The sequence below is a fragment of the Pan troglodytes genome, chromosome 14, assembly GCF_028858775.2.
Source record: "Pan troglodytes isolate AG18354 chromosome 14, NHGRI_mPanTro3-v2.0_pri, whole genome shotgun sequence".
Lineage (NCBI taxonomy): Eukaryota > Metazoa > Chordata > Mammalia > Primates > Hominidae > Pan > Pan troglodytes.
In genome coordinates this window covers 30,369,337-30,389,408 of record NC_072412.2, presented here as the reverse complement: position 1 = coordinate 30,389,408, position 20,072 = coordinate 30,369,337, and the positions used below count along the sequence as shown (strand labels likewise).

General features: G+C 45.1%; 1 protein-coding gene across 2 annotated transcripts in view; it reads right to left on the bottom strand.

The window, feature by feature from the left end:
* B3GLCT (beta 3-glucosyltransferase) overlaps nt 1-18,860 on the bottom strand; it is a 125,547-nt gene extending 106,687 nt beyond the window's left edge. The window contains exons 1-2 of one of the 2 annotated variants that reach the window (XM_509616.9): nt 18,517-18,860; nt 3,624-3,673 (exon numbers count right to left, since the gene is read on the bottom strand). In XM_509616.9, coding sequence (XP_509616.5) covers nt 3,624-3,673; nt 18,517-18,733 — 267 coding nt within the window. In that variant the 5' untranslated portion in view covers nt 18,734-18,860. The remainder of the gene's footprint in view (nt 1-3,623; nt 3,674-18,516) is intronic. The other variant, XM_054665170.2, reaches the window with a different exon arrangement.
* Nucleotides 18,861-20,072: the final 1,212 nt, after the last annotated feature.

Here is a 20,072-nt window from a genome sequence, read left to right as displayed (position 1 = left end):
AACAGGAACAAGACAAGGATGCCCACTCTCACCACTCCTATTCAATATAGTATTCGAAGTCTAGCCAGAGCAAACAGAGAAGATAAAGAAATAAAGGCATCCAAACAGGAAAAGAGGAAGTCAAAGTGTCTCTCTTCACAGACAGTAAGATACTATACCTAGAAAAGATCTAATAATCTTCAGAAAAGTTTCAGGATACAAAATCAATGTGCAAAAATCAGTAGCATTTCCATACACAAATAACATCCACGCCGACAGCAAATTAAGAAAGCAATCCCATTCACAAAAAGGCCCGGCGTGGTGGCTCACATCTGTAATCCCAGCACTTTGGGAGGCTGAGGCAGGTGGATCACTTGCGGTCAGGAGTTTGAGACCAGCCTGAGCAACATAGTGAAACCCCGTCTCTACTAAAAATACAGAAATTAGTCAGATGCGGTGGCAGGCGCCTATAATCCCAGCTACTCGGGAGGCTGAGGCAGGAGAATCGCTTGAATCCAGGAGGCGGAGGTTGTAGTGAGCTGAGATCACGCCACTGCATGCCAGCCTGGGTGATAAGAGTGAGACTCCATCTCAAAAAAAAAAAAAAAGTAGCCACAAAAAGAATAAAACACCTAGGAATACAGCTAACCAGGGAAGTAAAAGATCTCTGTGAGCATTACAAAACACTGCTGAAAAAAATCAGAGACAACAAAACAAATGGAAAAACATTCCTTGTTCATGAATAGGAAGAATAAATATTGTTAAAATGGCCATATTGCCCAAAGCAATTTACAGATTCAATGTTATTTCTATCAAATTACCAATGACATTTTTCATAGAATTAGAAAAAAAATTCTAAAATTCATTTGGAAACAAAAAGAGCCCAAGTAGCCAAAGCAATCCTAAGCCAAAGAAACAAAGCTGGAGGCATCATATTACCTGACTTCAAACTATACTTCAAGGCTACAGTAACCAAACAGCATGGTACTGCTACAGAAACAGACACATAGACCAATGGAACAGGTTAGAGAACCCAGAAATAAAGCCACACACCTACAACCATCTGATCTTTGACAAAAACAAGCAATGGGGAAAGGACTCACTATTCAATAAATGGTGCTGGGATAATTGGCTAGCCATATACAGAAGACTGACACTGGACCCCTTCCTTACGCCACACACAAAAATCAACTCAAGATGAATTAAAGACTTACATGTAAAACCTAAAACTATAAAAGCCCTACAAGAAAACATAGGAAATACCATCTTGGCATTGGTCTGTGCAAAGACTTCATAAAGACTACAAAAGCAACTGCAAAACAACAAAATTTGACCAGTGGGCCTAATTAAATGAAAGAGCTTCTCCACAGCAAAAGAAATTATCAACAGAGTAAACAGATAACCTACAGAATGGGAGAAAATATTTGCAAACTATGCACCTGACAAAGGGCTAATATCCAGAATCTATAAGGAATGTAAGCTAATCAACAAGCAAAAAACAACCCCATTTAAAAAATGGGTAAAGAACGTGAACAGACACTTCTCAAAAGAAGACATACATGCAGCCGACAAGCATATGAAAAAAATGCTCAACATCACTAATCATTAGGGAAATGTAAATCAAAACCACAATGAAATACCATCTCGCACTAGTCAGAATGGCTATTACTATTAAAAAGTCAAAAAATAACAGATGCTGGCAAGGTTGCAGAGAAAAGGGAACACTTACATATGGCTGGTGAGAATGTAAATTAGTTCAGCCACTGCAGAAAGAGATTTTTCACACAACATAAAATAGAACTACCATTCAACTCAGCAATTTCATTACTGGGTATATACCCAAAGGAATATAAATTGTTCTGCCATAAAGACACATGCACACATATGTTCATCACAGCACTATTCACAATAGCAAAGACATGGAATCAACCTAGATGCCCATCAGCAGTAGACTGGATAAAGAAAATGTGGTATGGATACACCATGGAATACTACACAGCCATAAAAAAGAATGAGAACATGGCCTTTGCAGCAACATGGATGGAGCTGGAGGCCGTTAGCCTAACCCAATTAATGCAGAAACAGAAAATGAAAACCCACAAGTTCTCGCTTATAAGTGGGAGCTAAACACAGTGTACACATGGACACAAATAAGGGAACAATAGACACTGGGGTCTATTTGAGAGTGGCGGGTGGGAGGAGAGCAAGGATTGAAAAACTACCTATTGGGTACTATGCTTCTTACCTAGGTGACAAAATAATCTACCCATCAAACCCCTATGACATGCAATCTACCCATGTAACAAACCTGCACATGTACCCCTTGACCTAAAACACAAGTTGAAAAGAAAAAAAAAAAAAATCATGTGACCTTGGTCAAATCACATAACTTCCCTGACGCTAAGTTTTCTCTGTTGTAAATGGGTATATTTGCTTTAACAAATAACAGGATCATTAAGAAGATTAAATTAAATGTGTGAAATGCTTTATTAATCATAAAAGGTCTTAAAATCATAAGAAATTAGTATTATCATTTCCCCTGTGTAAGAATCTCATAGTACAGTTAAAACAGATAATAAACACCCTGTTGATAAAAGAAACATTCTATTAAAAAAATGCTTTTACACCAATTGTGGGGTAAAAATAGTCAACTGAGCTTTAATATGACAAAAACAACTGATATTTTAAACTACTGTTTCTCTTTTTTACATGCTAAACTGATCTAGTGCAAAGCCCAACTAGTAAACATTTAGAGACATTCCCTGACTACAACCAATGATTTAAAAGCAGCAGCTCTGAGATTGGGATAAGTACTGCCTGCTCTCTGCGAGTCTCCTGGCCTAGCTTTCTGGTTCTGACTCTCTGGTAGCATAGTCACCTTTGGGTCTCCTGCCCAGGCCCCAGCATGCCCTCTCACACATTGCCACCTTCAAGGAGAGACTAATCAGGTTTCTGTGACACCTGTGACATAGTAAAATCCTTTCGCAGACTGAGAAAATTAAACCCAAGGTTAAGATATTTGGTAAGACTGGGCTGGGTGCGGTGGCTCATGCCTGTAATCCCAGCACTTTGGGAGGCTGAGGTGGGTAGATCACTTGAGGTCAGGAATTTGAGATCAGCCTGGGCAACATGATGAAACCCCGTCTCTACTAAAAATGCAAAAATTAGCCGGGCATGGTGGCGCATGCCTGTATTCCCAGCTACTGGGGAGGCTGAGACAGGAGAATCGCTTGAACCCAGGAGGCAGAGGTTGCAGTGATCTGAGATCATGCCACTGCACTCCAGCCTGGGCGACAGAGTGAAACTCCGTCGCAAAAAAGAAATAAAAAAAGGTATTTGGTAAGACTGGGGAAAACTATGGTATCCAAGCAAGACTATTAAAATGTCCAACTCTATGTCAAAACACCTTTTTTCTCAAAATAACTTTAAAACCAAGTGGATCAGCCTTAAATATTAAAGGATTTTTAAAAAGCAAGTCTATCTATAGGTAGCGTTAGGGATTCAAAATCCATGTTGACCACATTATATGAATTCATGTGACAATAAAAATAACAATTGAAGAATGAAATGATTACTATTCCTATTAGAGAAAATACAAACGAATCTTAGAAGGGAGGAAAAGATTTGATCATTGGGATTAGTACCTGAGACTGCTTGACCTCTTCCTTTGTATCTTCAGAAGCCAAACCAAAAACTGGAAAAAAAAAAAAAAAAGAAATATTTCTACCTTAGAATTAGCAATTCAGGTTAATTCTCACATCCAACAGTTTTGCTTATAATAAAAAAAGATACTTTAACAAGACATATTTTGCTCATTTTTAAGCAGCTGCATTGCTGCAAACTTGTATTACTGGCTTTCTTCATCTCAGACCTAAAATTATTCATCAACACGAAGCCAACACGCTTAGGCTACCAAGCAAAAGAAACAGTACATCAGACAAATTCAAATCTGTGTATGCCATTTGTGTCTATAGACATAAACTATAAAATAGATGTGTACAAAATACTATTTCTTAGAAACCTTAAGTCTGGTGCCTTTTTAAGCAAAGGGGAATTCCTGAGAATTCAGGAGGAAGAAGTACAAATTCTCACCCTCAAAATCACTGCCAGAGCCTGGCAGGCAACAGAGCTAAATTTGGAGCAAGCTTTTTCCTAAGGGCTGCAAGGTTAGAAGTGTGATGCAGATACTGCTACCAGCAAGCACAGAACCCTACTAAACCCTAACAGAACCCTACTAAGGCAATGGGGCCGGGAGAGTGAGGGGAATTCAAATCATTCTCCATTTAGAATGAATGAATGTTTGGAGTCAGAGCCATCACAGACGAAGATATCCCTAGAGCCACATTTAGGCTCTGCATTAAAAATAATAACAACAACATGACAGTAACACTCTGAAAATATAAAGCAAAATGACAAGCCAAACAGGAAGCTTAACGGAACAAAAAATAGTACCCTTCATTTTACAGTACATTTCTCCCCAACAGCTAAGAGGAAAGCATTGCAGAGTTCACTTTCTCCAATTAGCACTCCCAGGAGTAAAAGGCAATGCCATAGGGCAGTGATGTACTAAAAGGGTGGGAGAAGTGACACCATGGAACAATAATGTACAAGGAGTGTCAGCAGAGGGGCTCCCTGGGTGGCAGAGGAGACCTTAATCAGAAGCAGGAGACGACTTCATCCATTTGGATCCCTTCTAATCCCTCCCCATCCCCACCCCCAGACATCCATTGCCTCAAATCCTGCATTAACATTTGCTCAAAAGAAAGAAATCTAAAACATCTTCACACTAAGAAGCAAATGACTAACATGGTTTCATCGTTTCCATTTCCAGAATGACATTTCAAAAGGCAGGGTGAAACTGAAATGTAAGCCATGTGAACCTCTATGTGAACAATTTAGATAACAGTAGACATTATACAAGGCCTCCCCAAGACCACCTCATGTAAAATAATAAATCCCCAATTCCACACCCTCCTTATCCACCTCACTCTGCTTTACTCTTCTCCAGAGCACTTATCACCAACTGACATATATATTTGTTTATCACTTATCTTACATGTCAGCTGATTATAAGCTCCACAAGGGCAGGAATATAGTTATAGTGGGTTTTGACGGGGGGGTGGGGTGGGGGGTGTTGTTTTGTTTTTGTTTTTTGAGATGGGGTCTCACTCTGTTGCCCAGGCTAGACTGCAATGGCACAATCTCAGCTCACTGCAACCTTCATTCCTGGGCTCATGATCCTCCCACCTCAGCCTCCCGAGTAGCTGGGACTACAGGCATGTGCCACCATGCCCAGCTAATTTTTGTGTTTTTTGTGGAGACAAGGTTTCAACATGTTACTCAGGCTGGCCTCAAATTCCTGGGCTCAGGCAAGCCGCCCACCTGGGCACCCCAAAGTGCTAGGATTACAGGCCTGAGCCACCACCCCACCAGGAATACAGTTTTATCTACCATTTGTCTCCACAAATGTCTACCAAAAGCACAGCTAGCACATAGAAGGAACTCAATAAATATTTACTTAATAAATGAATGAGTGAAAGTCTTCACTATGGGGGACCCTAGAGTCACATCACACAAGGACCGCCTGCTCTCTATACCGGGCAGCACCAACCCAGTAGAACAAAGACGTTTAGTGCCCCTCACCTTTAATTTCACCAGGATCTAATGCATTTTCTCACTTTACACACACATACACACACACGCGCGTGCGCGCACACACACACACACAAAGCCCAATCATTTCTTCAAGTTCTAAGAAGAAAGGAGAGATTTAACTGCAAAGTCATTTAAATTCTGCTTCTGGGTACTTAATTTTTTGGCTTTATTTTATTTACCTCTAAGCTAATATGCACATTTAAAACCCTGAAGATGATATCAAAAACAGAATTACTTAAGGAATATCACACAGAGAGGTTGCAACATGTTAACATATCTTAGCACCACAGAATTCCAGAAAATAGAATATTCTGAGAACTTGCAAGATATAAAAACTGTGGTCAAACTAACTCATGACTTTGATTCAAAAATCCATCTCCCACTGAGCGTGGTGGCTCACATCTGTGTAATCCCAGCACTTCGGGAGGCCAAGGCAGGAGGACCCCTTGAAGCCAGGAGCTTGAAACCAGCCTGGGCAATATAGGGAGGCCCTGTCTCTACAAAATTAGCCAGACATGCGGCCGGGCCCAGTGGCCCACGCCTGTAATCCCAGCACTTTGGGAGGCCGAGGTGGGCGGATCACGAGGTCAGGAATTTGAGACCAGCTTGGCCAAAACAGTGAAACCCCATCTCTACTAAAAATACAAAAATTAGCCAGGCATGGTGGCAGATGTCTATAGTCCCAGCTACTCGGGAGGCTGAGGCAGGAGAATCGCTTGAACCCAGGAGACAGGGCTTGCAGTGAGCCAAGATCATGCCACTGCACTCCAGCCTGGGCGACAGAGCAAGACTCCGTCTTAAAAAAAAAAAAAAAAAAAAAAAAAAAAGCCAGTTATGCTAGAGCATGCCTGTCATCCCAGCTAGTTAGGAAGACAAGGTGGGAGGATCCTTTGAGCCCAGGAGTCCAAGTTTGCAGTGAGCTATAATCGTGCCACTGTACTCCAGCCTGGACAAGAGCGAGACTCTGTCTCAAAAAAAAAAAAAAAAAATTCCATCTACCCCTCCCAAATTAATTCCAAATTTCAAACAGGACAGTCAAATATCTCTGGGGTTACAATTTCCTCTTTAATCAAATAAGATAATTTTCTTAATGTAACAGGTCTAGTAGCATCATCTAATAACAGTGTTTGCTTTTACCTCACTTTTTTGCGAGGCCAGACAGCTATATGACAACAAAGTGCATGTGAACACAAAAGTCCCTAGCCCTTAGAATGTAGAATATAGTGCAGGGAAGGTATCTTTATTTGGTACTGGTTCTGAAAATTACTAATGTATCACCTTTTGTGAGTAAGCAGCTAATATTTGATGATGTAACTGTTTAAAGTAGGAATTACATACAGGAAAGATATTGCCAATACGTCAAATAAATTCCATAAATTCTGCTTGTCGTAATCAACACACCATTCCTTTAGCCAGACAAAGCTTAACTGAGCTAAGTTAAACTAGATTCTAGCTCTGTCCAAAAATATAGACCTAGAGTTAAAATATCCCTTTAAAAAAAAAAAACCCAAACCAAAAAAGTCTGTCATTTCTCATCACTCTGCTGTGAAATTTAAAATACCTTTTTCCCATGATAGATACAAATTATAATATTTAAAACAATGACATACAAAATGCATCAGAGTTACTTTCAGTTGTAGGAGCAAATCATAAAACAAGATAATCCTTAGAAAAAATTCCAGTTGTTTTTTGTTATGTTTTGAGACAGGTCTCACTCTGTTGCCCAGAGTGGAGTGCAGTGGCACTATCTCAACTCAACGCAACCTCCACCTGCCAGGTTCAAGCGATTCTCTCCTACCTTAGCCTCCGAGTAGCTGTGGTTACAGGCGCGTGCCACCATGCCCAGCTAATTTTTGTATTTTTAGTAGAGATGGGGTTTTGCCATGTTGGCCAGGCTAGTCTCAAACTCCTGACCTCAGGTGATCCACCCACCTCGGCCTCCCAAAGTGCTGAGATTACAGGCATGAACCACCATGCCCAGCTGCCAGTTGGTTTTATCTTTACATTTGTGTAATCTAAATAAATCAAAAGAAATCATCAAGGAACCAAACGTGGCCGGACGTGGTGGCACGTGCCTGTAATTCTAGCACTTCGGGAGGCTGAGGCAGGAGGATCGCTTGAGGTCAAAAGGGCAAGATGGTGGGACCCCATCTCTCCAAAAAAAAAAAAAGAAAAAATTAATGCTTAGCCAGGCTTGCTAGTGCACACCTGTAGTCCCAGCTACTTGGGAGGCTGAGGTGGGAGGACTCCTTGTATCCAAAAGTTCCAGGCCGCAGTAAACTATGATCACGCCACTTCACTCCAGCCTGGGTGACAGAGACCCTGCCTCTTAAAAAAATAAAAATAAAAATAAAAAGGAACCAAATATATTGTGAAGGCACTGAATATGCTATACCACTAATAAATCCAATCTTAAAATAACTAACCATTTACAGAATTCTTATCCATAAAAATCCTGGTTTCATGGAAATGAAAGAGAGATGGTGCAAAGAGATGAGCAAAGTGAGAAAAATTAGCAAGGGAGGTAAGAAATTGCCTGTCACCTTCAACAATGCTAATGAGTGCATACTGCAATTTGAGTCTGGGCTGGTGACTGACAAAGAAAAGGAGGAGTGAGGGAAAGATCCCTCCAACCTGGCCCCAACCAAAGGGGTACACAGGAGTGGCTACCTGAGGCTCAATGTTTGCTGTTTGCTTCATATTAATTTCCAGATTCAGTAGGGAAAATATTGTTGAAAATTTGGCCTTAGTGCTTTAATGTGCAGTTGGAGAAATATTCCAGGGTAAATCATGCTTTTACATGCCAAACTGCTGTTTAAAAGTAATTTCCCCTTTTCCATTTTCAACATGAATTCTGGTAAACTGCAACAGGGAACTATATTTAAAGTGCAAATCAGGGCAGGCAATAGAAATCAGACCTTTTTCATGATAACTTTAAATAATTCAAGCCAACAAATGTGTTAGCACATCTAGACGGAGAGATAAATCAAGATTTTACAACTAACCTGGGACTAAGATTTATAGGCCAGCCTAAGCCCCGGAGTGCAAGAAAACTGGCGAGTAATTAATTGCAACACATTTAAGCAGCACTAATCAACTCTCTTTCCCTGTTCCTGTGAGGGAGCAAGGGACCCCCATTCCCACGCAGGAAAGATGATTGTGCCTTCTACCTCCTAACTTGATTTTGTCCCAATTCTCTTAATTTGTTTTCCCAAACTTTCCCAGGAACATCTATCATAGAAACCAAACGGAACACTAAAAACAAGAAAACCACTAAGCTGCCAAATAACTCCACCTCAGAGGGCGCTGGCAGGAACCAATGAGATAATGCCTAAACCTTTTGGCATCAGCTCAGAATATATAAAAAAGCTCAGCCAATAGCTGTGGCCATACTGGTGACCACAATGATAATGACTGGCAGTCTGGGAAGTGTCTAGGTGGTTGCCTGCCCTGAACAAAAGCCAGGAGAGCATAAAACCCGGTACCTGTGGCTCTGCCACCCAGGCCAAAGCTCACAGAGAGCCGTCTTGGAAGCACACATGGCTCAGGCGCTCCTTCCAGGCTATGCAGGCTGCCACTTCTTTTCTAACACGCTGGGGGAGGAAGCCTTTGGGGCTTCACTTTCTTTCCTGTGACCTACTTACAAAGCATGTCACCCAGCCGGCTCCAGCCTCCAGCAGCTGCCTCTCCGTGGAGCTTTCCAGGATTAATTCCAGGTCCTCCAGGGGGCCTTAAGCTCCAGGATGCATGGCGCATAGCCAACTTACTTGTTTCCAAGTACCCACTTTGAAGATAATCCATGGTAGCAGAGGGACAGAAACAAACACCCCTGCAGCCCAGCGACAGAGGTAAAGTCTGCCTTTTCTCCACCCTACTGGGACAAATCCACTGTCCCCTGTCCCCACAGTAGCAGACAAGCTGGGTAGCAGCTCCATCTACCATGGGACAGCACCTCCAACCATGGGATGGAAGGCCCTGTCACTCCATACGTTTTTTAAGGGGCATCGGATTTTATTCTCTCCCTCTTGGGTTTTATACAGGGCAGGCCAATGGCAGGGTCAACACACTTGGTGGCAGAAATACCTCAGAAGAGGGAGTGACCCAGGCAGGGTCCCTTGAGGGGAGGGGGTGACCCGGCCGGGCAGGGACCCCTCTGAGGAGGGGGTGACCCAGGCAGGAACCCCTGTGGGGACGGGTGGCTGGGGCTAGAAATGAGGCTGAAGGTACCAGGGGCCATATCATGGGAGGGGGCGGTATTGGGGAGTCAGGTTTTTCCTGAGCCAGGAACAGTTGTTTGAGGTTTTAAGGAGGGAATGCCCTGTTGAGATGCGTGCCCAAGACAGCTTTCTGGAGGCAGTGTGTGGGACGGCTGTGGGAGGACAAGAAAGGACACAAACATGCCAGTGGGAAGGCCACTGGAGTCAAGCAAAGAGCGATAAGGGCCTCAATTAAGGTGGCAGTGAGCAGGGGAGGGGTGGGGCCACTAAAGAAGCAGAAGCTGCAGGCTCTGAGACAGAGCACCCGGGTGGGTGGTGAGACGGGAAGGGAGGGCCTGGGGCTTCTTAGAATAAAGGAGGGTAGCACGTGTGAGGGAAGGCAACTTGGTACCCAGCGTCCTGAGGATACGCAAGTGCAGACAGGCAGGAGAGCCGGGTGCAGGGGTGAGCCCAGCACGGGGGTGTGCGTGCGATAGCGGCTGCAGCACTAGAGTCTCCACAGCGCACCAGAACGGAAGCCAAGGCTCGTGAGGCCAAGGACGGCTCAGGGGAACTGCAACATTTAAGGACAAAACTGCCAAGGAGACAAAAGGAATGGCCAGATGGGGAGGAGAAGCAGGAGAGAAGGCAGCTGTTTAATGAATCCTTTCAAAGAACTCTCTCCTTAAAGCTGCACTGTACAACAGAAAGATGTGGCAGTAGAGGAGACCCGGGCCGGGGCCCTGCCTGAGAAGTCATACAGCATAAGGTCAAAGTACAGAGTACTTTGTACTGTGTACAGAGTACAGGGTGCAGGTACTTTGTACAGAGTACAAAGTACAAAGACAAAGTATACTCAAACCTCCTAGGTTCAAATCCGGGCGCTGCCACTTAATAGTTAAGCAACCTCTCTGAGCCTCTGTTTCCCTCCCTGTAGAGGGAAGAAATGGAACAAGAATTAAGTGAGTTCATGTATGTTCAGGTTCAAAACAGTACCTGGCCTATGGTAAAACCTATTGAGCCTTTTGCTCAAGTGCCAAACAGTAAACTCTTAGGAAAAGAGATCTGCTGCTGGGAAAGATGCCAGGACAATTCAGCCAGTGGAGAGAAGTAGTGAGGAAGGAGGCCAAGCCTCCCACCACACTGAGGCAGCAAGCATGCAGACACAATATTCCTGCTTTGAGCCTACTATCGACTCAGATATGATCTAGCTCCATCTGAAACTCCTCTCCTGTTTTATCACAGAAGTCATGGGAAACACTGGAATATTAGCTTTTCTTCACTTGACAACAAAGTTTGATGAGACCAACATATTCTATGGGCCAGAGAGTAAATATATTTTACAGGAAGCACAGTAGATAGTGAAAAAAAAAAAGAGAAAAATAGAAAATAACTATATATATTCAAGAGGGAAAAGATCATTTCATACTTTGATTTGCATCTTGTTTAAAAACCATCACTCAGGATATGCAAACCAGAAAATTGCAACTCAAAACAGTTTTGGGGGTGAGATTTAAAACCCCACCCTCACTAGCATGTTCCATATCCTAAGTCATAGGAAGGGTCAGAAAAATCCCTGGTCACATAGCCTACTACAGAACACATCAAAGAGGAACACAGCAAACATTCAAACAAACAAAAAAAATTAGCAGTTTACGCGATTCCTTTAAATTGCAAGTGTACTATTGAACAGTTAACTGTCAGGCTTAACTTATAAAAATATAATTTATGATTAACTTTTGGGCATCTTATTAATTACAAGAAGTAGGTCTTTAAAAGTACGCCCTTAGTGTGCAGATGGGTAGGTGGATGGATAAACAGACATACAGATAAAGTAAGTACCCCTTTCAGTACCACTCAATCCATGGTACACACAATCTGAGAGGCTCTAAGCCTTTAGAAACTTATTTGTATATTGCCCAAAAACCTTTGCTTTAACAACTCACGGCTCTAACTTTTGATACTCATGCTCCACGGACTATGGTCTCCTCAGCAGCATTTAAAAATTTGCCAAATGATCCTGGAGCCTGAGACAGACTTCATAGTTTTAGTTCTGGTGTTTCCAGTTCCTTTCCCAAGTACACAAAAGACCTGACTGAGGAGTAGGCCTCAATGCCACACTTTGCTCTCTCCAGAACAACTCCTTACTTTAAGGCAAAACAACCACCGATCATCTTTTGTTTTTTTTTGTTTTCTGAGATGGAGTCTCGCACTGTCGCCCGGGCTGGAGTGCAATGGCATGATCTTGGCTCACTGCAACCTCCGATTCTCCTGCCTCAGCCTCTTGAGTAGCTGGGATTACAAGCACCCGCCACCATGCCCAGCTAACTTTTTTTTTTTTTTTTTGCATTTTTAGTAGAGACAGGGTTTCACTATGTTGACCAGGCTGGTCTCGAACCCCTGACCTCGTGATCCGCCCACCTCAGCCTCCCAAAGTGCTGGGATTACAGGCGTGAGCCACTGCGCCCGGGCTTGATCATCTTTATATTCCACAGATGTTCACAGAAATCACCCAGTAAGAGTCCTAGTTTATATCCGGGCCTATGGTGGCCCAGGCAGGGTTCTCACACCTGGCTTCACGGAAAACTTACCTGGAAGTCTCATTTCAGATCTTCTGAATCAGAAAATCTGGAGCTGGAACGCAGGAATCTGCATTTTAACAAATAGGGGCTTCTTTAAGACACACAGATGATTCTCATGTGTGCTGAAGTCTGACACACACTGGGAAGGGCAACTAGACAGGAACTCAAGGGAACTGAGTGGGGCTATTTTCACAATGGGCTGAGGCCATTAACGTGATGTGTAAAGAGCCTTGAGTTTCTTACGGGAAGCAATGATGCAAACTAAAATATATCATCTTTTCAGCTACATAAAATATTCTTTTAGGAGTGACAATAAGTCATATCCCTAGGAGGAAATGGCACTGCTATACTTAAGATACATTCAACTCTTATTTGATGATACTTATACTTGTTTTGGTTTTTATTTTTGTTTTGTCTAAACCCTCAGCTTTACAACATGCAGATATATGTAGATAAAGACTGCTTTCCTCTCCAACTTCTACCAAATCTTTGGTATATACACATTTTGAGTAAATGCTTAAATGAATTTATTCTGTTAATCAAGACTCTCTTCCTTAAAAACAAACAAACATAAAACAGCCAAGTGCAGTGGAACATTCCTGTAGTCCCAGTTGCTTGGGAGGCTAAGGCAGACAGATGACTTGAGGCCAGGAGTTCAGGTCCAGCCTGGGCAACATAGCCAGACCCGCCAACTTTTTTTTTCTTTTAGACGGAGTCTCGCTCTGTCACCCAGGCTGAAGTGCAGTGGTGCAATCTTTGCTCACTACAACCTCGGCCTCCTGGGTTCAAGCGATTGTCCTGCCTCAGCCTCCTAAGTAGCTGGGACTACAAACACACGCCACCATGCGCGGGTAATTTTTTTGTATTTTTAGTAGAGACGGGGTTTCACCTTGTTGGCCAGGCTGGTCCTGAACTCCTGACCTCAAATGATCTGCCTGCGTCGGCCTCCTAAAGTGCTGAAATTACAGGTGTGAGCCACCATGCCCGACCAGACACCCAACTCTTAAAAAAAAAAAAAAACAAACCTACTCAAATTGCCACCTAATATAATGACCCCCCAAAATACCTTCCAGCCAGACCTGTCCTCTACAGACCCAAATATCTAACTGCTCACCTGACATGGTACCTGGCCATCTCACATGCATTTTGAACTCAACTTGTCCAAAACTGAACTTACTCAGCTTCACCTCCCCCTAAAATTAAAAGTCAAAGTACATTTCAAAAAATTGTGTAAGTACTTAATGCCATAGAACTATACACTTAAAATTCATTACACTTAATAAACCGTATGTTATGTACATTGAACCACATAAAACTGTTTTTAAAAACCTGGTCCTCCTCCTTCAGTGCCCAAGTTAGTAAACAGCACTACTACCCATGGTTGATGTGACTGAAATGTATGACTCATCCTTTCCCCCACCCTTTCTCCCAGCACACTGAACCCAATCAGTCCCAGAGTCTGAGAGATTATTAATCATCTCTCACAACCGGTGTCCAGCAGCCTCCTCACAGTTCCCCATATCCACAATGGCCCCCTCCAACTCCTGCTCCATCAGACAGCCAGAGTGAGTTTCAGGAAACGGCAGCCATATCACATACTGCCCCACTACAGCCCTTCAAACACTTCCCTCTGCTCTAAGGATGACCCCAAAATATGTCCCCTGATCTGCAAGGCCCTGCCCAACCTGGCCCCTAATGATCTTGCCAGCCCTTCAGTCCTCCGTCCTTTCTCCACTTGGCTCCTTCACCACCAAGCTCTGCCCCCCACTTACCTGATTTCTGCTTCCCTTTCGGGTCTGAGCTCTAACGTCACATCCTCTAGGAAGCCTTCCTTGACCCTTACCCCATAGTTTCTCAAGCTTGCCACTGTTGGCATTTTGGATCCGATAATTAATTGTTCGATGGTGGGGTGGAACTGTCCTGTGCCTTTGTAGGATGTTCAGCAGCACCCCTGACTCTAGATGTCAGTAGCACCCTCTGCCAAACCAGCCCCTGGGATAACCAAAAAGTATCCAGACAGCAACAAATGTTCCCTGGGGTGCAAGATGGCTCCCTGTTGAGATCCATCTCCCCAGTCTAGGCAAAAGCCATCTGTCTCCCTGCAGCATGTTCTCACAGCATCCTGAACATCTCTTCCACAGCATTTAGCACAGACACAATTCATTCTGTAGTCATTACTGTTTAATATCACCTTGCCTTTCGGGCTGCAAGCTCCCCAAGGGTAGAGACAGACTAGATCTGTCTTGTTCCTGCAATATCACGATGCCTGACACACAGTAGGTACCCACATTACTCTGAATAACTGAGAGGCTTTGGGCAGTTTTTCCTTTTAATACTATTTTTAAATTGACATTCTTCTAGTAGTTCAAGTCAACGCCTACGTTAAATCAGGTTTCTTTGGGAGTTGCTTAGTGACTAGAACTTTGAAATCATGGTAGTAAGGAAGAACTTCCTCAATAGGTCTGATGAACCCTTGAAACTCACAACTTTTCCTTTATCATGGAAAAGATGAGATTAACCTGTGGGGACTCCCATATATTGTTCTTAAGAAGTAATCTGTGCAAAGCCAAAGATGGATCACACATAATGCTACAAGAGAAAAAACAGAACATTTGCAAATTTTCTCTAAGTAGTACCTTTATGCCTAAAAATTATGCTTGCTTGCTTGCTTCATAATGAGTCTAGTAAAACACACAAAAAAGACCTGGCTCCAAAAGAGCCAATTATAAGGAAGTGCTCAAATACCGAGCCCACAATGTTTGTCCCCCAGGAAGTTACCAAAGGGGTCAGAACACCTCCTTCGAATTCACACTGCTATTTGAAACAGATGCTCTCCCTCCCTCCCACTGGCTTAGCTGTCGGCTACTGGCAAACTCCCCTGGGTCAAGTCCATGACCTGGGGGGCCATGCCAACTCGGGGGTCCTGGACTACCTGGATGACAAAGAATCCATCCAGAAGATTAAAATCTGTGCCAGTAATATCTGCATACTGCTTAAGAAATAAAGAGAAGGTTTTAAGAATCAAAAAACACAAAACAACCTGGAATTAGGTCTGATTCTTGGTGTCCTAAAATTTCTGACTCATTGCAATGAAAGGAATCTGGGCAAGACCTGGCTCAGAATGAAAAACCATCCCCAATTTTGGCAGGTGCTAAGAAATACAAAGTTGGCTCACACAGGGAAGAGACAGACAGGGATGTGAAAAATAAAAGCTAATACCTATTATTTTATCAATATCATTGGTTCGAATAAGCTTCTTCTATCAATTAGGATTAGGTTTGGCAATAGGATTAGGTTTGGCTGCATATAATCTCATGCAATACAAGTCTGCAAACAGGAAATGCAGAGCTGACATGATGCTCCACATCCATCTGGCATCCAGGCTTCTTCTATCTTTCTCTTCTACCATCCTTACTACTGGCTTCCATCTTCAAGGTCACCTCATGGTCACAAGATGGCCACCATGGCTCCATCCCTCAGATCCACTTAATAGGCAATGGGAAGGAGGATAACACAGAGCAAAAAGGCCTGCATCCCAGCTGAGTCGGCCACCTTGAATGAGCTTTACCAGGAGCCCCACCAAACAATCTCTAAAGATATCTCTGTAGAGCACTAGCTGCCCCTATATGCAAAGGCCACTGAGAAATGTCTCACAGTGCTGCTGCCACCGCTGCCGCCACCACCCCACCATCATTCCTCCACCCTTCCCCCCAACCCAGATTATATTAGTTTTGTTAGGAAAACAAGGGCTAAAGGGTTACTTCGCAGGTGGCTGTCAATCTCTGCTACAACGGGATCAGTATGTTAAAACTGTAAGAGGTGGCAAAGTGCTAGTATTCTATCCAGTCCATTCGCCCTGTTCCTATGAGAAAACTGAAGCTCAAAGCCACTAAAAGCCACACAGCTAACAAATGGTAACCTGGAGGCCTGACTCAATCTTCTCATTCTGAAACTGGTGCCAGACTTTAGAACCAAAGTTGCAGTGAACCGTGTCTGTATATGCATGTGGGTTTAAAAGAAATTTTCTATATTGACTTTTCTCTAAAAACATAAACAAATATGCTCTAGTTTGTGGGGAAACTAAACTACATAGTCAGGCCAATCTTATATGGGAATATTTAAGGTATTTATAAACTATCAAGGTTGTTCACATGTGACAGAACGCCTGTCACATTCTGTTTCAGCAAGATTCCAAGAACATCGTAAGTGGGGACATCTTTATACGTGTCGGTGCCCTTCCCCTAAATCGAAGCAGAGCTCCATAAAAGGTATTCATGATTCACCTCAGACCTCGAAGAATACAGCCTCCTGTCTGTGCCAACCCATGAAGGCCAGTTCCCAAAGCCCAAATGTCTCACAGGGACCTTTTAATGCATTTTATGTCTTATTTATTGTGCTTATCTGACAACTTCACAAGGCTAATAGACATCTCTAAAAATGTGTTGACATCTTAGTGCATTCTGAATGTCCTTCAGTGTATTATCAAATTTGGACAGTGCAAATATTCCCCTGCGGGTAATAAAAAATAGACACAGCAATACAAATGTGCATTTCAGCCCATATGTTGTATATATTATATACAAATATTATACCCCCAGTACAGCATTATAAAGTGCAGTGCTATAAATAGAATGCCAATTTCAGCTACCACCCACCCATTTGGTTAGTTGCAAAACATCCAGGCAACAAGCCAACTGATGCAGCCAGGAGTCACCCAGTCGCTTTCCCAAACCTCCAACCTCCCTTTCTCCCAGGGCTGCCACCCAGCAATGCCTTTCTTCCACTGAAGCCGATTCCAGCCAAATTCAGTCGCTCCCCAAGACCAACTACAGCCTTCTCTGCCCGAGGTGCCCTAATATTTTTAATTACACTGCTGCCTAATTAATCATGCATGTAAACAATTACCAACTAATCTTGCTCTTTTCCCACACTTACTGAACGCCTATAGAAATACCAGAAGTACACAAATGCAGCAAATTAATCCTTATTCGGAGAGCTTAAATACAAATAAAAACAGGCTGTCAAGGTTCCGGTGGGCTAACAAGAACAGTGCGCAATAACGCTACGTCTTTTCCTAAACTGCACCGTTCTGCCATTACTAAAAAATCTGAAATCATTGCCTTTTCACACCAGCAAGTCTGGGTTAGATGACAAAAACTCTGTCTGAAAAAAAATAATTTTTCGCTCAAGCTTTCAAAGTTGAACAAATCTCATCATGAAAGTCAATTACAAGGCTGCCTTTTTTTTTTTTTTAACTTTTATCACATCGTTTTAAGATAAAGGGGGGAAATGCCCTTGCGAGGAGAAAGGAAATAAAAAAGAATGGGCATTACAGCAGCAGGAGACCGGGCAAGCACTGCTCGCAGACGTGTCCCCTGATGTCCCCAGCGGAGACCCGAGACAGGAGCAAGCCTCCCCGCCGCGCCAGCTCCCGCGGAGGCCCAGCGGGCGCCCCTGTCCTCCTCTGGGTCGGAATCCGGGAAGGGCTGGCGCCGAGCTGACCGCTTATCCTCAGGGGCCAGGGCACGTCCCGAAGGCCCTGCGGAGGGGCGCGCGGACACCGGGACCGCCGTCCTCGCCCCCGGGGGTCGAACAGGAGCCGCGGGGCCTCGAGGGCCGCCTCGCCGGCTCCCGTCCAGCCTCCCGCCCGGCGCGGGGCGCGCAGGACGGCGGAGCGCGGGCGGAAGGCAGGGGGGCGGGACCGCCGCCGCCGCCACTCGCGCTGTTGCAAAGTTTCTTCGGTGGCACAGTTCCTGCGCGCTTCCTGTGGGGGCGGGTGCTGCGCCCTCGCCGCCCCGTCGCCCGCCGGTTTGGGGCGGCAGAGGCTGGGAGACGCGAGTCTGGGGCCGGGGCGGCAGCGGGGACCCAAGACCGAAAGGGGCCGAGCGGGCACGCCTCGGGTCCCGGGCCCGGGTCCCACCTGGGCGCCGCGAGAGGGCGCTGCTGACGGCGCGGCGCGGCGGGGACCGGACGGCGGGACGCGCGCGCCGGCGGGGCAGGGCTGGGCCGCCCTGCGCCTTCCTCCCCGCGCCGACCGGGGCACGGGCGACTGTGTCCGCGAACCCCACGCCTCGCCCTTGCGCGCCTGGCCGCCCGCTACTTACCCAGGGAGCAGGTGAGGAGCGCGAGCAGCGCCGGCGGCGCGAGCAGCCACCAGCAGGCGGGCGGCCGCATCCTGGCGGCGGAGGCTGAGCGCCCTACCTGGGCGCGGAGAAGGGAGACGCGCGGGGAGCGGAGCTGCGCCGCTGCCGCCGCCGCCCTGCCGCCGCGGCTGACCCTTCTCTGCCGGTTCCCCTCCTCCCTCCGTCGCCGCCGCGCCATCGCCGGCCGCGCCCTCTGGCGGCCGGGAGCGGGAGCACCCCTGTGCGCGCTTCCAGCGTCTGCCGGGCTGGCGGCTGCGGCTGGTGTCCGGCCCGACGGGCTGCGGTAGAGGTGGCCGCGGCTCTGCCCTTACGGCGCCCTCCTTCGAGGCGTCTGACCTCTGCCCCCTCCAGCCACCAGCCTCCACCCCTCCTCTTCCTTTCTCCTCTGCGTCCCTCCTGACCTAGGCCGCGTCCCCTGCCTTCATGCCCTCCCACCTTACCGCGTCACCCCCATCAGTAGTTCTACCTGTGAAGTGGAAGCGAGCAGTAATCACTTTGCCTCCCTGCTAATGTATTATCTGCTGTGGAAAAAAAATGTAATCAATAGTTCAACTCTTAATATTGTTGGCACCAATGCTCTACTTTGATGAAGGTGTTTTTAATCAGCTCAACTAATTTACTTAATATCCCCTTTAAATGGAATTTGGCCAATAGCCTAGGTCTGGGATTTGGCTTTTAAACAAGTTTGTGTAAATGTAATTTTCTATAAATGTAATTTTAAGTGTTCACCATAATGGAAGAGAGTGGGTGTAATTTTATTCAAAATATAAAAATTAATTAAACTGGAATACAGAGAAGTGGAGCAATGTGGGAGTGCCTCCTGTTCCCGCAGGACTGCCAAGGGCTTTCCTCCCCAGCCCGGTAGAGTGGTGGCCCTGATAGGGGACTGGCCCTGTTGTGTTGTGTGGTGCACTGAAGGGGAAAGCATTACAAGTAAGAACTAGAGACTCCCTTCAGTGGTTCTGAACTCCTTCGTGCCTCCCTCAAGCCTTGGCTCACTTCTGTTTCCAAGGAAGTGCACAGGACCAAGTGCTTTTCCCAGCCCTAGTTTAGCCCATGACCTCTTGAAGGCAGTTTCTATGTTTTCCTTCATATTTACTCATTTGTTGGATACCTACTATGTGACTGCAACTCTGCTAAGCACCCTAGGAATGCCAGTATCTTTCACATGGACATACAACATTCACCTACTTGCTAAACATTTAAGGAGGAGGAGGCCCTGGGAGTACAAGTAGGATGGCCCTGGGAATACAAGTAGGATGTCCTGGAGACAGAGAAGCAGGTGCTGAATAAACATTTGTAGGCTTGAGCCCTCTTAACTTGAATGCATTTAGGGGACTTAGGCTCTAATGCATTAGGACAGTATTGTCTGCAATTGTGCAATACCTGCTGCAATTGTTTTGAAAAGGAGGCCTGGAGACAAAGAATTTTCTCTCTGTGTGGTTTATATTGACTTCTTAAAACTGGGAACTAAATATTTCACGTGTGATCCATTTAGTGTGAGTGCAAATAGTTCC